Here is a 23,681-nt window from a genome sequence, read left to right as displayed (position 1 = left end):
CCTGATAACAAAGTTTTAACTTGCTGATGTTAGAGCAATGGCAAAACTCACACTGGGACACGGCTGACAGCTAAAACAGTGGAAGTGAAGGGTGGGTTGTTAAGGAGATTTAGGAAATAGGGCACCTGTGTACTAGATGAATTATCTACATAAACCAGTTCTAAGATTTTGCAAGAGATAAGGTAGCGGCCGGGCGCAGGGGCTCACATCTGTAATCCCAGCACTTCGGGAGGCTGAGGCAGGTGGACCACGAGTACAAGAGATCAAGACCATCCTGGTCAACATGGTGAAACCCCAACTCTACTAAAAATACAAAAAATTAGCTGGGCATGGTGGCGTGTGCCTGTAATCCCAGCTACTCGGGAGGCTGAGGCCTGAACCCAGGAGGCGGAGGTTGTGGTGAGCCGAGATCGCGCCATTGCACTCCAGCCTGGGTAACAAGAGCGAAACTCCATCTCAAAAAAAAAAAAAAAAAAAAAAAGAGATAAGGTAGAGAAGAAAACAGAGGAAGACTTTTGCAAGTCTCCATGCAAAAAGTTTACAACTTTTTCAAAAGCATCTTTTGGGTCTAGGGTTAGGCCCTATCTGTTTCTCTAGTTTCTTCAGCTTTCCATCCCCATAGATGGGTCCCTATAGGTCCCTAACTCCAAATGGCAGGTTCAGTTCTAACTTCTTAAATCAACCCTAAACTAAGGCAGGAATGATCTGAAGGGCTCTAGCTAACCCAACATTCTGTGGGATACAGTATCAAATTACCCATGCTAGGCTCTCCCAACCTGAAAGAAACAGGCTTCTGTCTTCATGCTGGTATTTAATTACCACTTTATACCTAATTTTGATAATTAATCCTTGGTGTTTTGCAGGTCCAAATTCCTGTCTTACCAAGTCCTCTCAATCTGCGATATACCACGCATTCCTTTAAATAGTTCTTTCAAAGTTGGGACCCTGCTGCAGACTTCCTGTATGGAAATCGTCTGTCAACTAAGAATTCCTCAGTGCTCCACAGACTTTCCTTCATTGTGCTCTAGGCTACAGGTTGCTAAATTTGCCCTTACTCTCTGAAGATCTTCTGGGTGCTAATTTTAACAGCTCTCTAGTTTGACTGCCTCCTCAGCATAATGTACTTTCTATCAGCACTCAAACTGGGTCCGTCTGTCCAAAATTGCTCCAATGTGGATTTAGTTTCAAAAATTTGGGTCACTTTCAGCTGCCATAGCAGGCCATATTTACTTTTGTATTCAAGTGCAACATCAAGGGACTAGAATCTAAAAAAACCTTATCTTGAAATTGGGTCTATTAATTTAACCATTTACTAATCCATTTAAAAACCAAAATGCATTTGGATTATGACTCATTGGGATTATGAAAATTAAAAATGCAAAAATCAGCAAACATTTAAGATTCTAATACTGGAAAATCTCTTCACTCACAGTGTATGTAAAATATAGGCTCTAGATTAAAAGATGCAAAGATTGTTTAGAATAAAAGAAATTACCATTTTCCTTCTAAAAAAGACTGTATATATGCAGATATGAGTTGGTGTAACTGAGTGAACTAGCTGAGATGCTGCCTATGTTGGCAGCTGAGAGTAAAACTATGGCCTTTAGAGTCAACAGCCTGGTTATGAACCCCAACTCTTATTATCATTACCTGTGTAATGTCAGGTAAGTTACCTAAGTGCTCAACGTTTCTATATTCTGGTCTATAATAGGGAGATATGCTGCTGCCTGAATTAAATAATGAGTGGAAAATACTCAGCACAGTATTAACACATAGAGTGGAATAAATGTATTTATCATCACTGAATGTGAACTTATTAATGTGGAAAAATACAGCTAATAATACCATGTTTTGATACTATCAATAGATCAAAATCATTAACAATTACATTGATATAAATCGACACATCCATTGATTTTTTACTATCTAAAAATATATATTAAAACAGCCCAGTACCACTCAACACTTAGTTTTAGGTACACTTATTGGCCTTTACCTTAAGTCCAATAACAATCTCCCTTGTAAAAATATCTAGGTTGTTAATAAATTAAACACCTACATTTTAAGTAATTTTACCAAACAACATGCTTCAAACACTAGTACCAAGTATATGCAAATTGAAGACATTTCTAGAAGATACAAATTTAAAAATACATTCTCATATATACCACACATACGTCTGTAAAAACACAGAGACCAAAACTAAAGCACAAATATGACACACAACAGATAAATGGTTGGACAAGACTCCTTTTAAGCTCTATGAATCTGTATACCTAGCCAAAAAAGGATACTGTATGTGATATTCAAATAGTATCGGCCAGCTGGTAATGTTGGGTGTAAATCACTTTTCCGTTCTATAAGACGATATAACTTGCGAAAAGTAGGTAATGCTGCAGTACGCATCCAAACAATAAAATCCTCATTTATGAATCCATTATTATCTGCCTCCGAATCTAGCATGTAAACTGGTTTAAGCCAGTTCACAGGCTTTGTTGTACCTTAAAAGGAATGGGGAAGAGATGAGGAGATAAAATATTACATTATGCAATTAAAGTGGCAGGGAAACAAATAAATTTGGATAATAAATAAGGGTTTATTCAAAAGAAGCTTTGCTGCAATTTTAAAATATTAAAACTGAAATGCTTATAAGACACCACAGAAACTGAATTCATAATTAAAAGTATACATTTCCTTTAGAATTTCAGTACATTTAACTAACTTGGTATGAATCTGACGAAAGAAAAACTGTTTTTCGAAGCATAAACTTTAAGATTCTAAAAAGAGAAAATTTAAAATACTTCAGTAAAACTCCTAATTTATGGCCGGGCACAGTGGCTCATGCCTGTAATCCCAGCACTTTGGGAGGCCAAGGTGGGCGGACCACAACATCAAGAGAACCCCGTTCTCTACTAAAAATACAAAAAACTAGCTGGGTGTGGTGGCATGTGCCTGTAGTCCCAGCTACTTGGGACACTGAGGCAGGAGGTTCACTTGAACCTGAGAGGCAGAGGATGCAGTGAGCCAAGATTGTGCCACTGCACTCCAGTCTGGCAACAGAGTGAGACTCCATCTGAAAACAAAAAACAAAAAACAAAAAACTCCTATTTTTTTTTTTTTTAAGGGATATTAGGAATAGTTTACCTTTAAATCGTTCTTCTAGGTTGTCTCCTCCAGGGGGATTTCTGAATTTCACATTTTTATCTGTCCACCAAGCAATACCTTTCTTTTTCAAAGCGATGGGCATAGGATAAGAATCATTGCCAATGAGAAACAATTCTAATGTATCTAAACACAAGAAAAGGAAGACATTACTAAACATCTCTTGAAAACTTATGGCATCTGCTTAACTCTATGAGAAATAAAGATCTGATATTTGCTTCCAAAAGTGGTTGTGACAGAGTAGGCATATGATACACATCTGTTATTGATTCCTATGTGGATTAACTATGGTAACTTTAGAATTCTAGAAGGACTTTTCTCTCCCCTTAACAGAGTTCTAATTCACTTACCCACATGACTAGCTGACATGCACTAAGATTAAATGTTTTAATATTAACCCAACTATAATTGCAAGGTAAATCTGCCTTTCCTTCCTTCCTTTCAATAATGCATCTCTAATAGCTTCTTGCTGATCTATTTCTCTGCCTACATTGTGTAATACAACAGCCACTAGGCACACGGGGCTACGGAGTCCTTGAAATATGGTTGGTCCAAATGAGTATGTTCTGTAAGTGCACAATACACATCAGATATCAAAGACTTAGTACAAAAAATTAGAATATGAAGCATCTCAACTTTTATATAGTATTATATGCTGAAACGGTAATACCTTGGATATGCTGTGTTAAAATGTATTACTAAAATTAATTTCACTTGTTTCTTTATACAGTTTTAAATATGACTATTAGAAAATTTAAAATTACCTCCAGGACTTTTATTTACAGCTCACATTTTATTTCTATCAGACAGTGCTGCTCTAAATAATCAACTATAGCTCCTTTTCAATGACAAAAATAAAGTCAGTGGGAAGGTCAGCCTGACTTTTATTTTAAGTTATATGAAATAGGAAGGTTAGGATAATGTTTCTGCTTCTTTCTTCTCAGAGACAGAAATCCATCCTAAAATGTAAGTATGCTCAAAACAAAATCACAAAGCATTATAATACCCCATTCAATACTCAACTTATGTCTTAAATGTTTGTTTCTCAATTTTATTCATGTTTACTAAACTATCAAATCTGTAATGAAATTATGCAAACTGTCCTAATTATATATGTCTATATTTGTATCTATATCATACCATTAAACATGCTGTTGGCAATAGCTCCACAAGGAGCAATTGGTTTGTCTTCATTTCTTCGATAAGGCTCACATTCCTTACTGGGATTCTGGTTTTTAGAAGGAAAAGAGGAGAGAAATTATTATCCAGACCTCTAGAAGAACTATGAGCTATCCCTAAATTACTGATTAAGAATTCAACACCTTTATTTTTCTCACTTGTAATACATAGGTCTGCAATGTAAGTAGGCTATAAATAACACCACATTTAAATCTTCAAAATGTATTCTTAACATTACCGCCTTACCTTTTTAATATAATCTTTACTTGCATATGTTTTGTCATATACACATGTATCAAATAAACATCTTACCACAAAGGATTTTCCACCCAAGAAAAATTAAGAAATGGTCTATTGCCAATCCAGTGTGATATAACAAAGAAAATCTTAAACCGGAACTAAAGAGACTAGAGGTGCTAGCTCCTTGGGCAATTCCTTTAATTTAACTGGGCCTCCCAAAATAAACATGTCCAACTTTACAAACTCAAATGTTGTGATTTGGGGTTAAATCCTATATATAAGAAAGGAAGGAAGTAGTCTACTGCAGATTCCTAGAAAATACTGATCTTTAAATTATACAAGAAAAGCAAAAATGCTGACAAGGCAGAACATTTGCCTGGCTCCAGATTTGGTTTTAAATTAGTCCCTACTAAGGATCTCAAAGAGATGCGGCAGTTATGGGATTCAACTAGAGATGGTATCAAGTCTGAGGTTAAGTGTCTGAGCTGGGACCTTCCCACCACATTAAGCCATGTCTCAGAACGCATAAGCTTACCACAATAATCTCAATTTGAAATTAAGGAGACCCTAATTAGACCTCTTAGAACTACTTCATTAACAGCTAACCTTGACTTGTATCTATATTCCCCACGTCATCTGAACTGGAAAAAAGCAATCATGTCAATGGAAAAGATAAGAAAGGAAGATAAGCTAAGGAAGCCTGTGGCAGGTATCTCATAAAGTCTCTTCAATATTTGACTTCTCAGCTTTTTGTTCCCTATACTATCTGTATTGATAAAGCTATTAACAGCAAATATATCTGCCAGGCACTAAATTCTTAAGGAAGTTTTAAAAAAATGGAAAATATTATTTGCCACCTATGTGTCCGGTACTAAACCAAACAATGCTAAGTACTTTGCATTAACTGGCTTACAAAAGCCATTTGATGAGGGCCCGGTGCAGCAGCTCGTGCCTGTAATTCCAGCACTTTGGGAGGTCAAGTCAGGAGGATCCCTTGAGTCCAGGTGCTCAAGATCAGCCTGGGCAACATGTGAAACACCGTCTCTACAAAAATACAAAAAATTAGCTGGGCATGGTGGCATGTGCCTTTAGTCCCAACTACTTGGGAGGCTGAGGTGGGTGGTTTGTTGAGTCCAAGAGGCAAGGGTTGCAGTGAGGGGAGATCATGCCATTGCACTCCAGCCTAGGTGAAAAAGTCAACCCTGCCTCAAAAAAAAACCAAAAAAAAAAAAAAAAAAAAACCAAAAAAAAGCTATTTGATGAGTACCTAATATGCAGCATGTACCATACTAGATGCTAAAAGCAGAAAAATGAAAAGAATACAATCCCTACTTTTAAGCAACTCCAAGTATTATAGAGAAAGCAGACCCTTATGAAACCAACTATCACACGAAATAAGAACCATGATGAAGATGTCTATATTCATTCAGCAAATATTTATTATATGCCTTCCATGTAAAAGCACTAGCCAGGCACTTGGTAAATAGTGATTTTAAAAAGTCATGTTCCCAGCACTCATGGGCTTACAGTATAGCTGGAAAGAAAGACAACAGATAAGCAAACATGCAATTACAAATTACCGTAAGTGTTATGAAGAAGTTGTGTGAGTATTTAATAGAAAGAGAATAGGAGGAGCTGCTTTAGAATCTATGCTTGACTATGGAGTAGGTATCATTTAAGTTAAGACATAAAAAGAGCAGGAGCCAGCCATATGAAAGAAGACATAAGAGAGTTGTAAGCAAAGAGAATAGCACATGCCACTAAAGAAGAACTGTTTCTGTAAAGGTAATGGTGAATGTAGCTGGAGCATGCCAAGAGGGAGGATGATACGTGATGAGATTACAGGATTACACATAGCTCAGATCATTCGGAGATTTTACTCCAAGTACTAATATGACCACTGAAAGATTTTAGTTAAGGAAATAATATTTATACTTTAAAAACATCACTACAGCTGCTATGAGGAGAATGGCCTGGAAAGAAGGGGCAGGACTGGATGATGTGAGACACAATTTGTTTATCACAGCAAAAAGTGATAGTGACTTGGAACAAAAACCAAATGAAGTAAATACTTGTAAAGAAGCATATTTTTCCATCAAAGGGCATTCAGAAAAACAGCAGGCCTTGAGAAGGAAGACAAGACCTCCAGGGAAAGAGTAAAAATGACATTCTAAGCCAAGCGTCCCCTAACTACGGTCCGCAGGCCACATGCAGCCCCTTGAGGCCATTTATCCGGCCCCCCGCCGCACTTCAGGAAGGGGCACCTCTTTCATTGGTGGTCAGTGAGAGGAGCACAGTATATGGCGGCCCTCCAACGGTCTGAGGGACAGTGAATTGGCCCCCTGTGTAAAAAGTTTGAGGACGCCTGTTCTAAGTAAACAAAATGCTAAATGGCAAGATGAGCAGATTACTTGTGTTACAATGCATGGTTAGGGAGCAGCAAACAAGGCCCAAGGCAGCCAGGCCTTGTTTAATATACTAAACATAGTATATAAGATAATGAGGCTGATGCCAGATTATAAAGGGCCTTACACATAATGCCTGGCCCTCTACAGAAAAAGTTGATCAATTCCTGGTCTGGCCTAAAATCTTGGCTTACAGTTTGCAAGAAAACAATCAGTTTCAGTTCCCTTTACCCCCAATGAAGACCATGTATATAAATAAAATAACTGTAAATCAGCCACGGTTTCTGGGGTTTTGGAATACACAGAATCTATAATCCCAACAAACATATTGAGTAAGGTCTAGAAACTTGGTATATCTCACAGTACATCAACTTCTCCGGATTTGAGTGCTAACAACTGGATCCTATGGAATAAACCCCACACAGATTCAAAATATCATAGGCCTAACCAGAACCCTGTGTATACCAAGGAATCTTTAAGCAGTCTGGTATTGCTTAAAATACCATGTATCAGTGTCAGATACAGTAAGTTTCTCTTCACATATCTGGCTTGTTAACTTGCTTGTTCTTTGTTCTTAAGATCAACTTCCTTGTATTTTCCTGCTCCTAATTACCTGCTCTGTAAAATACCCATCCCACCACAATGGCCCTTCCCACCACTGTAACCCACACCCCTCCTCTGTTTATTATAGCCAGTCAGGATTAGTTTAGATTGTGCAGTCTGACCTCAACCAATGGGGATAAGACACAGAAGCAAGGACCAGACACAGAACCAATGGGGATAAGACACACAACCAATGGGGATAAGACACACAACCAATGGGGACCAGACACACAACCAATGGGGATAAGACACAGAAGCAAGGGGATAAAAACCCCTTCCCTCCTTTGTTCAATGTGCTCTTGCCATCGTGATTGATGCAGGCAGCACCCTTCTGCAGAAGTAAATAGCCTTGATGACAAAACTTTTTGCCTAAGTGCTCGTTTCCTTTGTGACTCCGAGCTCTTATTTCCAACATCAGGAACTGATGATCAGCAATAAAACCAATCAGGATAACCTAGAACAGTTATATTTTACATTTACCAAACCCATGCTGCTCACGATAAGAGTCCTAAATTGTATTCTAAGAGATTCACCAATTCTAAGAAACCCTAAATTGCTCTGGGCCTCTGAATGTTTGCTGCATTGGCAACCGAAACATAAAATACTTAGGGCTGGGTGTGGTGGCTCACACCTGTAATCCCAGCACTCTGGGTCGCCGAGGCAGGTGGATCACCTGAGGTCTAGAGATTGAGACCAACCAGGCCAACAGGGCACAACCCCGTCTCTACTGAAAATACAAAAATTAGCCAGGCATGGTGGTGTATGACTGGTATCCCAGCTACTCAGGAGGCTGAGGCAGGAGAATCACTTGAACCTGGGAGGTAGAGGCAGCAGTGAGCCAAGATCGTGCCACTGTGCTCCAGCCTTCGAGACGAAGTGAGCCTCCATCTTCTCCACCCCCCACCAAAAAAACTTAGGCACTAGCCACTACTACAGAAAACTGAACAACAGTAAAGAAACTAAGATCCTCTAATCCACAGATTTCCAAACCAGGCTGGGCATCAGTGCATCTCTGCAAATTCCAGGAAAAATATTTTAACTAAAAATCCTCACTATACAAACTATAAATTATAGCACTTTAATTTCATCCTAACAATTCTAACTGAACAGATACTACATATTCTTATAGATAGCATATTTTAATATTTATCATTTTACTTACAAGCAAAGCACTAGCATCTCCATTCAGTTGACTATCATCTCGTGATTTCACATAACGACGATGGTTTTGATAGAAATTAGACAGTCCATAATACATAAACACATTGCCCTAGAGAAACAGGAAAAAAATTTCAGGTAAAAACTTTTGTATAAGCGTATTGCATGTGTACATAAAAGCTATGTAATTTGAACTTTATTAGTTTGTAATTTGTGATAGGTAGTGTGAGGTAAATTCTACCAGTACTTAGCAATCTAAAATGGAAAAACAACAAATAAGGTCAAAGAAAGTATTTTACAAAAATCCACAAGTAAACTTTAAAACTATCCTTAAAGATATCAAAGAAGTACTATTTACATTTAGAAAGAATCTTCAAGGAATCTATTAGCCTACTTTGAGCTACCTTCAATTTAAAATTTTCTCTAATTCAAACTGATATTCACCCAGTTAGTATCAACTTTTCCAAGTAATAATGGTCAAACTTGGTTTTTTTTCCCCCAGAGACTGGAGTCTTGCTATGTTGCCCAGGCTGGCCCTGAATTCCCAGCTGGAGCTATTTTCCCACCTCTGTCCCTAAAAGCTGGAAGGTGTGCATTACAGGCTTATAGTACAATGTCCAGCTGAAACTTTCATTTTTTTGTACAAGTGAATTCTGAACTTGAATTGGGATATAATAAATTCCTCAATAGGATACTATGTAATATTATGAGTTAATAAACTACTAATTAGTAGAATCTCTATGATAATGAGCCACTTTATAGTAATCAAGAAAAGAAATGTATTTAACAGAGCCAACATTGAAATAACCTGGGAAAGAAGGGCAACCTATATACATTACAGTTACTTAGAAGACGCTAAGAAGCCATCTTAAATGATTAACATTTTTAGAAGTGCCGAGCGCGGTGGCTCACGCCTGTAATCCCAGCACTGTGGGAGGCTGAGGCGGGTGGATGACGAGGTCAAGAGATCGAGACCATCCTGGTCAACATGGTGAAACCTCGTGTCTACTAAAAATACAAAAATTAGCTGGGCATGGTGGCGCACGCCTGTAATCCCAGCTACTCTGGAGGCTGAGGCAGGAGAATTGCTTGAACCCAGGAGGCGGAGGTTGCAGTGAGCCAAGATCACGCCATTGCACTCCAGCCTGGGTAACAAGAGCGAAACTCCATCTCAAAAAAAAAAAAAAAATTTTTAGAAGTAGCATACATTAAGCTATTTTCTCCTTTCTGGTTGCTACCTCTATTTTCTATATTCTTATCCTTAATTAAAAGTAATTCAGTAACATTATATTTCATTTGATTTGCTGTTTTCATATACACTATCATTCATTTAATGCTTGACTTTCAATGTCAAACCATGCAAATTTTCCCATTCTATATGAAGAAAATATTTACATAGAAACCTTTTTGTGGAAGGGAGGGAATATCAAAGTTACATCACAGAAATGGAGACAATTAATATTCTTTTTTAAAAGGAAGTATTACCTCAAGATTCAGTACAGTAAATTCAATTTGTAAACTGAAAAATAGATTCTTTGAATGAATACTGAGACAAAATAACCTAACTGAAGTTCTCCGAAAACAGTTTAGTCCAACTCAACATGGGAGCTTGTGAAGAAACACACAATTCACAAGAGAATGAATTTGAGGTTGACTGCCTTTGCAAAAAACAAGTTCTGAAGTGTTGACTGCCTTTGCAAAAAACAAGTTCTGAAGTGCTTTTTGAATGGGAGAGAAAACTAATGGAGCTTCTCTATCACTACTAATCTCTCATTTCTTCAATTATGACTGTTCTGACAAAAGCAGAACTTATTGCATCTTTTGTTGTTGTTGTTGTTGTTGTTGTTGTTGTTGTTGTTTTTGAGATGAAATGTCGCTCTTGTCCAGGCTGGAGTACAATGGTGCAATCTTTCTGCTTGAATCAGGTTCAAGTGATTCTCCTGCCTCAGCCTCCTGAGTAGCTGGAATTAGAGGCGCCTGCCACACGTCCGGCTAATTTTTACATTTTTAGTAGAGACAGGGTTTCACCGTGTTGGCCAGGCTGGTCTCAAGCTCCTAACCTCAGGTGATCCACCCACCTCTGCCTCTGAAAGTGCTGGCATGAGCCACCACCAAGCCCAGCCAACTTATTGCATCTTTATTGTATGCCTATCACGTTTAGAAATCATGGACTTGTAAAGATGCTTTAAATGTCTAATCTCTGCTGAAACCAAGTTAAATAATTATATTTGTCTTCTACCACATTTGTTTTCATGTTTTATTCAAAGGCAGTATTTATCCTGTCCTTTATCTCAGTGCAAGAGCATCTATAACCACTAGATGGCAACCAACTACTAGGGACCATTAATGTCATCACTTCAGAAAATCTTACGTGCAGAAAATCTAAAAGGTTGGCAATCTAAAAGGTTGGCAGCTTTGCTCTCTAAAGAATAATTATTTTAAGCTCAATTTTCAGGCACAGGAGAGTATAAAGAGGTCTTTTCATGCCTTTTTTGAATGTTTATGTCCTTTGGCATGTGCTTAGAATCAGTGTAAATGCAAACAGATGGATTTCTAACTACTTATAAAAATATAAATGGTCAATAAGGTTTTAATAAGTGCATTTTTTATAATGTTTCATGTGTCATAAAAATAATTCAATTAAGTAATGGGAGAAGTAGTATTTATTATCTGAAGTAAAGCTTGCTTTAGTATTTTAAGTATGCAAATCTATTTGAGCAATAATTTTAAAAATACAAGTATATATAACAATATAAAATGTATTTGTACATTCATAAAATTATCTAGTAAAAGGAAAAAATACAAGGTCTTAAATTTTGTCTACAAAGTACTAACTAAAAGGAAACATTAAAATAAACATATTTAATTAACAGACAACAAAATCCAACAGCCAAACATATAAAACAATCTCCCTCAAAAGCCTATGAACTCCAGCAAATTAAAGTGACTTCTCTATAAAAAGAAAATTCCTAGAGTAAAAGACATTTAGTACCATATCAGTATTTTTTTAAAGCATGGCTTTTCTAGCACATTACTTGAAAACACAGACCTCAAATGACTTTTCCAGTGTGAAGTTGATGGTACAAATGCAAGGTGTCACATCCGGAGATAAACATTTATTGCAGGGACTGGAAGGCTCTGTTCCGGTATAATCAATCTGCAAGAGAAAAATATAACTAAGTACTTCCTTAGAGAAAGTGGATACCTAAAACACTCTGAAATAACTTGCTATTAAAAGAAAAATTAAGTCCAATGAAGCAACCTAGAGCCCAGACAAAAACTGTTTTTAAGGTCATCTGTTTTAACAGTGTGAGTCAGTAAAAACTGGAAAGGGTCCTCTGTTGTTCTACTGGCTGATCTTTCCAAGTATTCTTTGCTTCTTTTTATCAAAGAAATATATTTATACAAATAAAATTCAAAATTGCATGATAAATATTAATAGCTAAAACAGCTAAACTATTAAAATACTACATTAACAGAGATCAGTAAATCAGCTTTTCCTCTTAAATCTTTCAATCTAAAATACTTCTCGGCCACCTCAGCTTTCCATGATACACTTTTGAAAAAAACTACGTTATCAAGAGCTACTATTTTTCCAACACCTGATGTTGAATTTGTCTGCTCCTGGCAAGCAGCTTCATGTTTGGAATTTCCCAGGTGATAAAAGGATCTTTGTTATTCATAAGCCCCTTGATTCACACCAGGATTTCTGTTAACAAGAGGGCTCAAAATAGCAGCTAGTCACCAGAAAGACTAATTGTGTGATTAGGGGCCTTTGGCCCAGCCCAACCTCTTAGGAGGAAAGTGGGGCTAAAAATTTAGTTCAATCAATTGGTCAATGTTCAATCAATCAAGCCTACATCATGAAGTCCCAAAAGAAACTCTAGACACTGAAGTGAAGAAGAGCTTTCTGGTTGGTGAATCCACTGATGTGCTGGGAGGGCTATGTGCTCTAAGTATACAGGGAGAGGGCTAACAGCTCTGCATTCAAGACGGTCTAGACCTTGCTATATGTGTCTTCTAGGAACCTCTCTAAATACATAGTCAGTTCGTCAGAAATATGGGTGACCTGGAGATCCCCGAACTTGCAAATGGCATCTGATGCGAGGGAAATCTTATGGAGAGGTATTGAGAAGGGTCTGGGAACCCCCTGGATTTGGAGTCAGTTGACAAGTAGTATGGGGTGGCCTGGGAACTTGACTTGCAGCTGGTGTCTGAAATGGAGGATGGTCTTGTTAGGGACCACGCCCTTCAAACTGTGGAATCTGATACTAATTCAGGGTGGTTAGTGCCAGAATTGAATTGCAGTATACTGGTTGATGTCAGAAGATCTGGCCTGATGGCTAAATTGAAAGCCTTTTTTTTCCCACCACTATACACATTTTTAATAGAATACTTTTTCTAGTTTAAGGTTCACAGCAAAACTGAACCAAGTACAGAGTTCCTATATACCCTCAGCGTCAGACACACATATAACTTCCCCCACTATCAACATCTCACACCACAGTGGTACACTGCTACAACTGACGAAGCTACATTGACACATCACCATTATCCAAAGCCCACAGTTCACATTATGGTTCACACTTGGTGTATATTCTATGGATTTTGACAATGTATAATGAGTATCCACCATTATGTTATCATACAGAATAGTCTCTCTGTCCTAAAAAAAAAAAAAAAAAACCCTGTATTCTATTTATCCCTCTCCCTGCTAACCCCTGGAAAGGACTATCTTTTTACTGTCTCCATAGTTTTGTCTTTTTCAGAATGTTATAAATGAAATCATACTGTATGTGCCCTTTTCAGATTGGTTTCTTTCACTTAGTAATATGCATTTAAGATTTTATACATCTTTTCATGGGTTTATAGTTCATTTATTTTTAGCAATAAATAATACACACTGTCTAGATGTGCCACAGTTTATTGATTTGTATATCTACTAAAGGACATCTTGGTTGCTTCCAAGTTACCAAAATTATGAATAAAGCTTTTAAACATCCATGTGCAGGTTTTGTATGGTCATAAGTTTTCAGCCCACTTAGGTAAACACAAGGTGTGCGACTGCTGGGTCATATAGTAAGAGTACGTTTACTTTTGTAAGAAACTGCCGAATTGACTTTCAAAGGAGCTGTACCATTTTGCATTCCATCATAATTCCTGTTGCTCCACAGCATTTGGTGGTGTCAGTTTCACATTTTCACCATTCCACTAGCATGTGGTAACATGTCATTGTTGTTGCAACTTGCAATTCTCTATTGATATATGATGTTGAGCATTTTTATATGCTTACTTGCTGCCTGAATGTTATGAACTGAATGTTTGTCACCCCTCAAATGTCCTATGTTGAAGCTCTAACCACCAGTTTAATGGTATTTAGAGAAGGAGCCTTGGGGAGGTAGTCAGATTTAGGTGAGGTCATGATGTTGGAGCCCCTATGATGGGATTGGTGTGCTTGCAAGAAGAGGAAAAAAGACCACAGCTCTCTCAGTCTCTATCATCTGAGGACAAAGGAAGAAGGCAGCCATCTACAAGCCTGTAAAGAGCCCTCATTAGGAGCTGAATCTACCAGTACCTTCACCTTGGACTTCCCAGCTCCAGAACTACAAGAAATAAATGTTGGTTGCTTAACCCACCCAATGGAAGGTATCACCCAGCTGATTAAGACACTGTATGTCCTCCTTGGTAAGGTGTAAAATTTAGTTGCTTTTTAAAAATTATACATTTGCTTAACAAAACTTGGTTTTGTCAAATTCCTATATAACCTCCTGTAGAAATATCAAAGCTTATTTGTTTACCAATGAAATTGTTTAGAGAAAATTTTCTTTCACTGCAAAATCTAACAAGAGCTAGTCATATAATTAAAACAAATAAAATAAAATCACAAGTCTCCTAAATGAAGAGAGGCAAATCCTATGGAATCTTTCCCCAGACCTGTTGGGTCACAGCTATGTATCCGGGGCCTATTCATAAATAATTTGCCACTAAAATACCAACTTTTATGATGTTGGAGAGACGAAAGAAAAATCCATTCAGAAAAATTAACTGTATTTTAAAATCTCTGTACATTTTCTCCCTCTAAGACTAATCTAAACATTAAAAAAAAAAGTTGCCAGCTGGACTTGTTCCCATATCGTACACTTTTGAACACAAGCCTCTCAAATCACTCTCTTTAGAATTAGTTTCTAAGGCAAAATCTTCAAGAAAAATCATCAATTGTGATTCAACAAAGAAATATATTCTTTATTTAACTGAACAAAAATAATCTGATGGAATTTGAAATCTAATAAATTACACAACAGTATAATAAAACAATACGACATTTTATTGGAACCAAGAGTACTCACTGAATATTACACATGAACAAAATCAAAGATACCTATAACATTTTCATCACAATCTGATTACAATTTTTTTAAATGTACAAAAAAATTACATGTCTTTTGATGCCATGAAAATCTGAAAGGACTGTTTAAAAAATCATTATCATTAATATATTAAGCCTATGTGTAAGGCATGACATTAGGTACAAGATACATACAAAAGCAATTATACGTTATACAGTTTACAGAGCCTTTTCCTTCACACACATATTTCATCTGACCCTCACCAAAATCATATAATGTTATCTCCATTTCATATAAAAAGAACACATTCAGAAACTTGTCCAAAGTCCTAGCTAGTGCTAGGCTGGAACCAAAGACTTCTGACTCCAGGCCTTACGTTCCTTCTACTAAACTGTTTTTTCCCCAAAAATAGCCCCCTTTGCCCTCTAGCAGACTACTTTATCAAAGATAACATATAAATACCAAGAAAACTACCAAAAAATGCTAAGTGCCAAACTGGATGGCACAGAGCAATAATAAATAGATGGGCCAGTACTTCTTTCTTACTGAGAAGCAGCAAAGATTTGAACAGAGTCATAAAAGAAAGATGGAAGAAAAAGAGGTGGCATATGGAGAAGAAAGAGGTGGAAAGCACAAGGCATATTTAAGAACAATAGCATAAACATTTTGGATTTATGGAGAGTTTTCATGTTGGAAGGAGAAATGAGATAGCTAAGAAGGTAAACTGGAGCCAAAATTATATATTGTATTTCACTGATTACTGTTTATTGAATGTATACTAAGTGCCAGGCATTATAAGCACTTAATACACGTCATCTCATTTTAAAAATAAAATTACCCTGGCAAAGTTTGTTTTTATTTTCCTTCAACTAGGGAACTGTCATCTAGGAATCTTCCCAAATCATCCAGCCTAGTAATTCTAGCAAAAGTTTGAACCAGCCCTGCCTGTTGCCAACATCTTTTCCCTTTCATGAAATGAAAACTTTCATACAAACTCAGGAGCTTCAGATTATAAGAATGAAGAGAAACCTCTGATGAATCACTGTAACTTATTTTGCTGTTATTGTTGTTAAGCTGCCTTGCATTTACAATTCCAAGTTTTGTGGAACTGTCCATTGTGAGTTTTGGAAGGATGCAAGTCTCCACCTCCCATTTCAGACCAAAGGGAGACAGGGATTCTTCCTCTCCATAAACCCAGGGTAGCCAGTGTAAAGGTACAAGAGCTAGACTCAGCAATCACACACTCCCACATAAACCAGTGAATCCTGGGAAACAAAGCGTGGGTGAGATTAAACGAGCAGTCACAGCAGTAGTCTTTCAAGAAAAATTCAACAGCAGCTGTGGCATCTGCATCAGACTGCTCATACTTTCAAAACTCCCTGACTTCCCACTTGCCTTAAAACCTGATTCTCTACACTCCCATCCATTCTGTGTGGGAGTTGCCCAATCCTCCTTTAATATTTTCTTTCCTGTCTGAGCTACCCAGAGCTGGTTACTGCTGCTGACAATAAAGCCTCAGAAAGCTAAGTAACCCTGAGTGTCAAAATGTCCTGCAGGAAATAAGGAACTTAAGAGAGTTCTGAGGAGAATAACATAATGAAATATTTACATAGAAACAGATTAAAAGAGTTTAGGAAATGGGACTTTCATTTCTTTCTGAATGCCCAAAATGCACCTAATATTTATGAGTACCTCTATGGTCCTGGCAATGAGGATTCAGCCTAGCACCTGATCTCTAGGAGTTCAGTATCTAACATTGAAAACAACAATAAAATAGAATGGATATTTTGATTAAAAAAAAAAAAGTGCCGGCGGTATAGAAATACAACCTAGTCTAGTAGTCAGCAAATTTTTCCACCAGAGCTGCTGAGTAGATGTTAAACAGGAAGACAGTACAAAGAGAGACTATATCCTTGACTGAGGGCTTGGCACATTGATATAGTTTCGATACTTGTCACCACACAATTAACAGGTGAAATTGTGATCCTCAGTATTGGAAGGGGGGCCTGTTGGGAGGTGATGGGATTATGGCTGAAGTTTTCTCACGAATGGTTCAGCACCATCCGCACTGTGCTGTCCTCATGATAGCAGTTCTCATGAAATCTGGTTGTTTAAAAGTGTGTGACACCTGCTCGCTCATACCCACTCTCTCTTTCTTGTTCCTGCTTTCACCATGTGACAGGACTGCTCCCCCTTTGCTTTCCACTATGACTGGAAGCTTTCTGAAGCCTCCCCAGGATGTCAAAAGGAAGCCAAGTATATGTCAGCTCCATGCTTCCTGTAAAGTCTGCAGAACTATGAGCCAATTAAACCTCTTTTCTTTATAAATTACCTAGCCTCAGCTACTTATTTTTAACAATGCATGCATAGCTTAATACACACAAGAATAGACAGAAAAGTACAAATTTTAGACTTAAAAGTTCCAAATTAGAGATAAAAATCTGAAAATCAGAGGTTCTCCAATTATCTCATTTCTCATACTATTTATACAAATGCATAAAATGACTTGCAAAACAATTGGCAACCAGTAATAAAAATTTAGGTCTCAGAAAAAGAAGGCTGGAATAAGATTGCTGAGTAGAAGCTAAAGGAATAGCTTTTGTGACCTTGAGCCAATATAAGCTAGAGCAGTATGGCTTTAAAGCTCAGGTAACAGAAGGTGGACAGAGCTATGGAGAGGACCATTACAGCACTACTCTAGAATTTCTAAATAAATAGTAGCATTGAAACCTTCAGCAGATCGTACCCTTCCCAAAGATACTGGTACTTGCATGAGGTACAGAAACACTAGAAGCAACAAAGATGCCTGTTCCGCTGACAATAGGTATAGCAGACATAAGCCAGGGGCTAGGAAGATCATGACATTATTAGCCCTACTCTAGGTGACTAAAGCAGGTAACTTTAGTTTTATGAGTCATATCAATGCCACTGGTGTTACAGCACAGCAGCAAAGTTCTCTGCTCTGTCACTGAGAGATCTCAGGCTAAAAGAGAAGGCTGTAAGAGTTGAACAGTCGTCCATGTTCTTGCCTAAGAGGAAGTAATGTAGCTACATTGCTTCCTACCTAAGACTAAAAAATGAGTGATATCATTTTAAGTTTTCCACAGAGGTCAGTATTACTGTAAACTAAGTAATGTGCATAATCCAGACCCTGATAAGAGAGAAAGTGAATATAGATATTGAGAGTGAGAGAAGGGTACACAATAAAGCAGCACAGTATCCTGGAGGACTGAACAATATTTTTTGAAGTACTTAAAACAGGCCATGCGCAGTGGCTCACATCTGTAATCTTAACTCTTTGGGAGGCTGAGGCAGGCCGATCATTTGAGGTCAGGAGTTCAAGACCTGCCTGGCCAATATGGCAAAAATCCACCTCTACTAAAAATACAAAAAAAGTAGTTGGGCCTGGTGGTGTGTGCCTGTAATCCCATCTACTCAGAGGCTGAGGCAGGAGAATTGCTTGAACCCTGGTGGCAGAGGTTACAATGATCCAACATTGCACCACTGCACTGCAGCCTGGGCAAGAGAGCGAGACTCTGTCTCAAAAAGAAAAAAAAAGTACTTAAAATGCTTCCTTTTTATTAACCAGATAATACATCAGTGTAGGAAAACACCCTCCGCCAAAATACAGATGAGCAAACAACACCAGATTAACCTAATTTCTCTAAAAAGCAATGACGACTGGGGTTTCGTCATCAGATACAAGTGGGTAACAAATAAATAAACAACCATATTTAAATTACTTCGAACCTCAGAAAACTCATCTCTAGTTCTTTTTGTAAAGATCAGTTCAAAAAGAATAATCAGAAGCTAAGTTCTAAACTTATAGCTACAAAAAAACTATTTATATCCTAAAAATTCTGAGTCATATAAAATCTATTGTGTTTCTATAAATTAGGGACTCTAATGGGAATCATAGGCAAAGTTTTACTTCTAATCCACTCAGTAAGTCACAGTCTCAAAGTTGGAAATGATAAATGAATGAGGTAATACATAAATGTAAATTGTTTTCGAAGAAAGAAGAGCAATAGCAAAGCCAGCAATTATTTTCCAAATACTTACTCCATGCCAGAACTCTTCTTAGTCTCTTATATATGAAAAAAGTGAGATGCAGAGGTTAAGTGACTGTCCAACACCATATAACTAGTATGTGACTACATTAGCTTTCTAGCACTGCTGTAGCAAATTACCACAAACTGGATATGTTAGATCAAGAAAAGTTTATTCTCTCACAGTTCTGGAAGCCAAAAGTCTAAATTTAAGGTTGTCAGCAGGGCCAGACTCCCTCCGAGACTGTAGGGAGAAAACATCCTTGCCTCTTCCTAGCTTCTGGCAATGGCCAGCAATCCTTGTAGTTCTTTGGCTTGAAGTTTCATTACTCCATTTTTGCCTCCACTGTTACATGGCATTCTGTCTATGTCTCCCTATTCATATCATCGTATTTCTGTGTCTATTTCCTTCTTATAAGCACACCAGTCATACTGGATACAGGCCCACCCTAATGACCTCATCTTAACTTGACTACAGCTATAGGGACCCCATTTCCAAATAAGGTCACATTCACAGATACCAGGAGTTAGGATTTTAACATATCTTGTAGGGGAACACAAACCAACCCATAACAGTAACAGAATCAGATCCGCCTAGCCCAAAGTTGCTGTTCTTTCCATTAACCCACACTGCTGCATTTCATTATCTCAAATAACATGTACCCTACAGTAATTGAAACATAAATGTCAATTTAAAAGACAATATATTTTAAAATAAAATCGGTGTCAATTATGAATATGCTAACGCTTAAACAGTACTGACAAATCTTCATGTTTTTTACCTAAAATAAAGATTAGGCATGGTGGCTCACACCTGTAATCCCAGCACTTTGGCAGGCAGATCACTTGAGGTCAGGTGTTCAAGACCAGCCTGGCCAACATGGTGAAACCCCATCTCTATTAAAAATACAAAAAGTAATCCCAGCTACTGGATATGGTGAGGCAGGAGAATTGCTTAAACCCAGGAGGTGGAGGTTGCAGTGAGCTGAGATCACACCACTGCACTTTATCCTGGACCACAGAGCAAGACTCCAAATAAAATAAAATAAAGATTAAAAACAACTTTGTTATGATTGGTAGCCATCATCCCAGAACCGTCGTAACTATTACAGTTTGAAATAAAATTGTGTAATACAAATTTCTATACAAAAAGTTTTTATAGATGGCATTTAACTCATTTCTACAAACAATAAATAAAAAGTATATCCCACCAGGAAGTTTTACTTTGCCCCTCACCAAGTCTTACTAAGTAACCAAATTATAAAAACTCCTTATGACACAACTGATGAAAAGGGCTTTGTTAATTATGCTTTCAGCTTTAGGACAGGGTAGATCAAAGATATAGATAACTGATATGAATATAGTAGAGCTTTGTATTTCAGAAAATATATGGTCTTTTCCATATGAAACTCTAGTCTGTATAGTTATATAACTGACATTCACAGAGCAGTGGCCTTTGCCTTTGTATCCAGTATTACTTCCCAACAATAGTCTCATGCTGCCTTTTATCAGGTGCCATCCATTATACCACCCCCTCTAAATCATCACTGGCCGGGTGCGGTGGCTCAAGCCTGTAATCCCAGCACTCTGGGAGGCCGAGGCGGGTGGATCACGAGGTCAAGAGATCGAGACCATCCTGGTCAACATGGTGAAACCCCGTCTCTACTAAAAATACAAAAAATTAGCTGGGTATGGTGGCACGTGCCTGTAATCCCAGCTACTCAGGAGGCTGAGGCAGGAGAATTGCCTGAACCCAGGAGGCGGAGGTTGCGGTGAGCCGAGATCGCGCCATTGCACTCCAGCCTGGGTAACGAGAGCGAAACTCCGTCTCAAAAAAAAAAAATAAAAAAAATAAATCATCACTGGTCTTATCTCTATCTCCAGTGACATTTTTATGTCCCTAAATGTACTCAATTGGTTGAATACATCTTCCTTCCCACTTAAAACTCCTACAATCTCTATTTCAAATCCATGGTGATCTATGGAAAATCAAGCCACATGTATATCATTCGTTAACTTTTTTTTGGTTGTGGTTCACTAAACACTTAAAAAAAAAACCAGTGAGAGTTCACTGGATCCCTTAACCTCATACCCAGCTGTGGTCTTTGATAACTATAAGTGGTTAACACTCCTGTCCCAAGCAGCCAAGCTAAAAATCTTAGTATCATCTTTGAGATTAGTCCCCAAGTTCTGCAAATTCTTCCTTATTTACTATACTTGAAATTCACTCTCATTGCTTCTACCACAGTTCAAACTTTGAGACCTAACGCCAGTTTTTTTAAAGAGAAAAGAAAAAGTACATTTTTTTTTAATCAAGAAAATGATTTCTAAACTTTTCTAAAATTTAAATATAATCGTATGAGTTTGAGCACTTAGAACAAAAGCCAACTCATTCAGCATACTGATAAAAAATGCTATCAGATGCTATGATGTCACATAAACATTCTTACATTTTAATTAATTTTAGAAATTAAACTACAAGTTGATTAACTGGTAGTTGGTCTAGGGTTTCCAATTTTTCAGAACTAGTAAGTGTACAACAGTACTTTCTTCAAAAATAAGCCTCAAAAAATATGTGTGGGGGGTGAGAAAAAGATATTTTATGACATTTTTTAAATAACGCACTTCTCTTTGCTGCAGCATTTGCCAATTAACCTGTTTGTTAAATAAGCAGCACTTGCTGGATTACTCTTCAATAGGCAAATTTGTTTTGCCGTTAGATATGGATGGATATCATAGTTACACAAGTTTGATCTTATAGTATATAATTTCCTCGGGTAATTTCAAGAACTCCTTTAAGCCCATAATACATTCAGATGACCAATAAACTCTCAACAAACTGCATTAAGATGTCCTGATTGTACTGACTGAGTTTCATTCACTCATTTATTCATTCAAACCTGAGTCCCTGTTAGGTGCTAGGCACTGTCTACAGCATGAGAATACAAAATGGAAAAATACATTGTTGGTGCTAGAAAAGAATTTACAAACAAGCAGGAAAGTCACATTTATGAGTAATTACAGGATAATACGCCAGTGTTAAGGCAAGCTGCAAGCCAGTACTTCTGGAAACCGAGAGAAGCATATATACCACGTGGAGAAAGAGGAATCAAGGAAGACATTTCATGTTAATAGAAACAACATTTGAAAACATCATAGATAAGAAAAAGAAGGTCATTTCAGGTCAACTATTAGCATGCCACATTCCAGAAACTATAGTAGTTTGCCATGACTAGAGCATAAGGTAGGGGAGTGGCAGGAATAATATGAGGCTCTAGAGAAGCATAAAGCAGCCTATTGTAAAGAAAATTACACTCTATGTAAAGGGGTTTGAACAGTATACTGAATGCCAGATGGAACCAGCCATAGGAGAAATTTTAAATAAGAGAAGGAAACATTAAGACTAGCCTTTAAAAAAGAATCACTGGCAACAATATGCACAGAGATTAAAGAGAATGCCAGATAGAATGCCACTGCAATGATGCAGGTGAGAAATGTTGAGAACTTTAATAAAGTGGCAGCAAGAATAGAAAAGAGAAGACAGATTCACAAAAGAAAGAGAAGGTAGAATCTACAGTTCTACAGAAATTAGTGTCTAGGGATGAGACGAGGGCAAATACAATAAGGTTGATTTCCAGTGTTTCTGGCATGAAAAACCCTGTGGATGGTAATGCCACTCTTGGTAAGGTTCACCACTGCTTTTCATGTCACTATATCAAAGGTCAGTTCTCAGTCCTGCTCTTCTGTGAACCATGAGCAACAGCATTTGACATGTTTTTCACATGCTCTTCCTTTGAAACTGGTTTCAGGATAACCAGTTTCCACGTTTTTTGTCCTACCTCACCGGCCGCTCCTTTTTAGTCTCCTTTGCTAGTTCCTCCTTATCTCCCCAAACTCGAAACACCGGAGTGACTCAGGGATCTTCTCACTTTTTTTTGACCTATAAATCACTCTTATGATTTCATTCAATCTCTTCATACATCATCCATGCTGATTAACTCTCAAAATGTGTAACTCTAGTCTCAACCTTCCCCTTGAACTCTAAACTCATATATTTGTTTGCCTACTCAATATTCCTATCTTGAATGTCTAATGGCATCTCATCCTAACAAGTCAAATACTGAACAATTAATCTTGCTTTCTCCACCACATCCTCTTACTAGCACATTTAAAATCTTAATTTCCTGCAATCTTCCCCATCTTGAAAAATGACAACTCCATCCTTCTAGTTACAAGCCAAAATACCTTAGTCATCTTTGATTCTTCACTTTCTCTTACCCCCCATATAGCAATTGCATGAGAAAATTATATTAGTTCTACTTTCACAAATATATCCTAAATCTAACTGCTTTTTACTGCAACTGTTCTATTGTGACCACCATCATCTCTTGCTTGAATTACTGCAATAGCCTCTTAACGGGTTTCCCTGTGTGATATTGTGACTTACAATAAGAAATACATATTTTATCTCTGCTCCCAGTTTCCTGGTACAGAGCTCCTAAAACTCTTAAGGTCTCCAAGTGATAAGTGTCTTGTAT

The 23,681-nt window shown here is 37.5% G+C and overlaps 1 protein-coding gene across 1 annotated transcript in view; it reads right to left on the bottom strand.

Annotated features, from left to right (window-relative positions):
* The window catches only part of TMEM30A (transmembrane protein 30A), a 36,359-nt gene that overhangs the window by 3,827 nt on the left and 8,851 nt on the right, over window positions 1-23,681 (bottom strand). Inside the window, exons 2-6 of the mRNA XM_003926317.3 lie at window positions 11,797-11,904; window positions 8,752-8,859; window positions 4,303-4,390; window positions 3,145-3,288; window positions 2,295-2,501 (exon numbers count right to left, since the gene is read on the bottom strand). Coding sequence (XP_003926366.1) covers window positions 2,295-2,501; window positions 3,145-3,288; window positions 4,303-4,390; window positions 8,752-8,859; window positions 11,797-11,904 — 655 coding nt within the window. The remainder of the gene's footprint in view (window positions 1-2,294; window positions 2,502-3,144; window positions 3,289-4,302; window positions 4,391-8,751; window positions 8,860-11,796; window positions 11,905-23,681) is intronic.

The sequence above is a fragment of the Saimiri boliviensis genome, chromosome 4, assembly GCF_048565385.1.
Source record: "Saimiri boliviensis isolate mSaiBol1 chromosome 4, mSaiBol1.pri, whole genome shotgun sequence".
In the NCBI taxonomy this organism is placed as follows: Eukaryota; Metazoa; Chordata; class Mammalia; order Primates; family Cebidae; genus Saimiri; species Saimiri boliviensis.
Note: the sequence above shows the minus strand (reverse complement) of the source record. Positions and strands in the feature narration are given on the sequence as shown.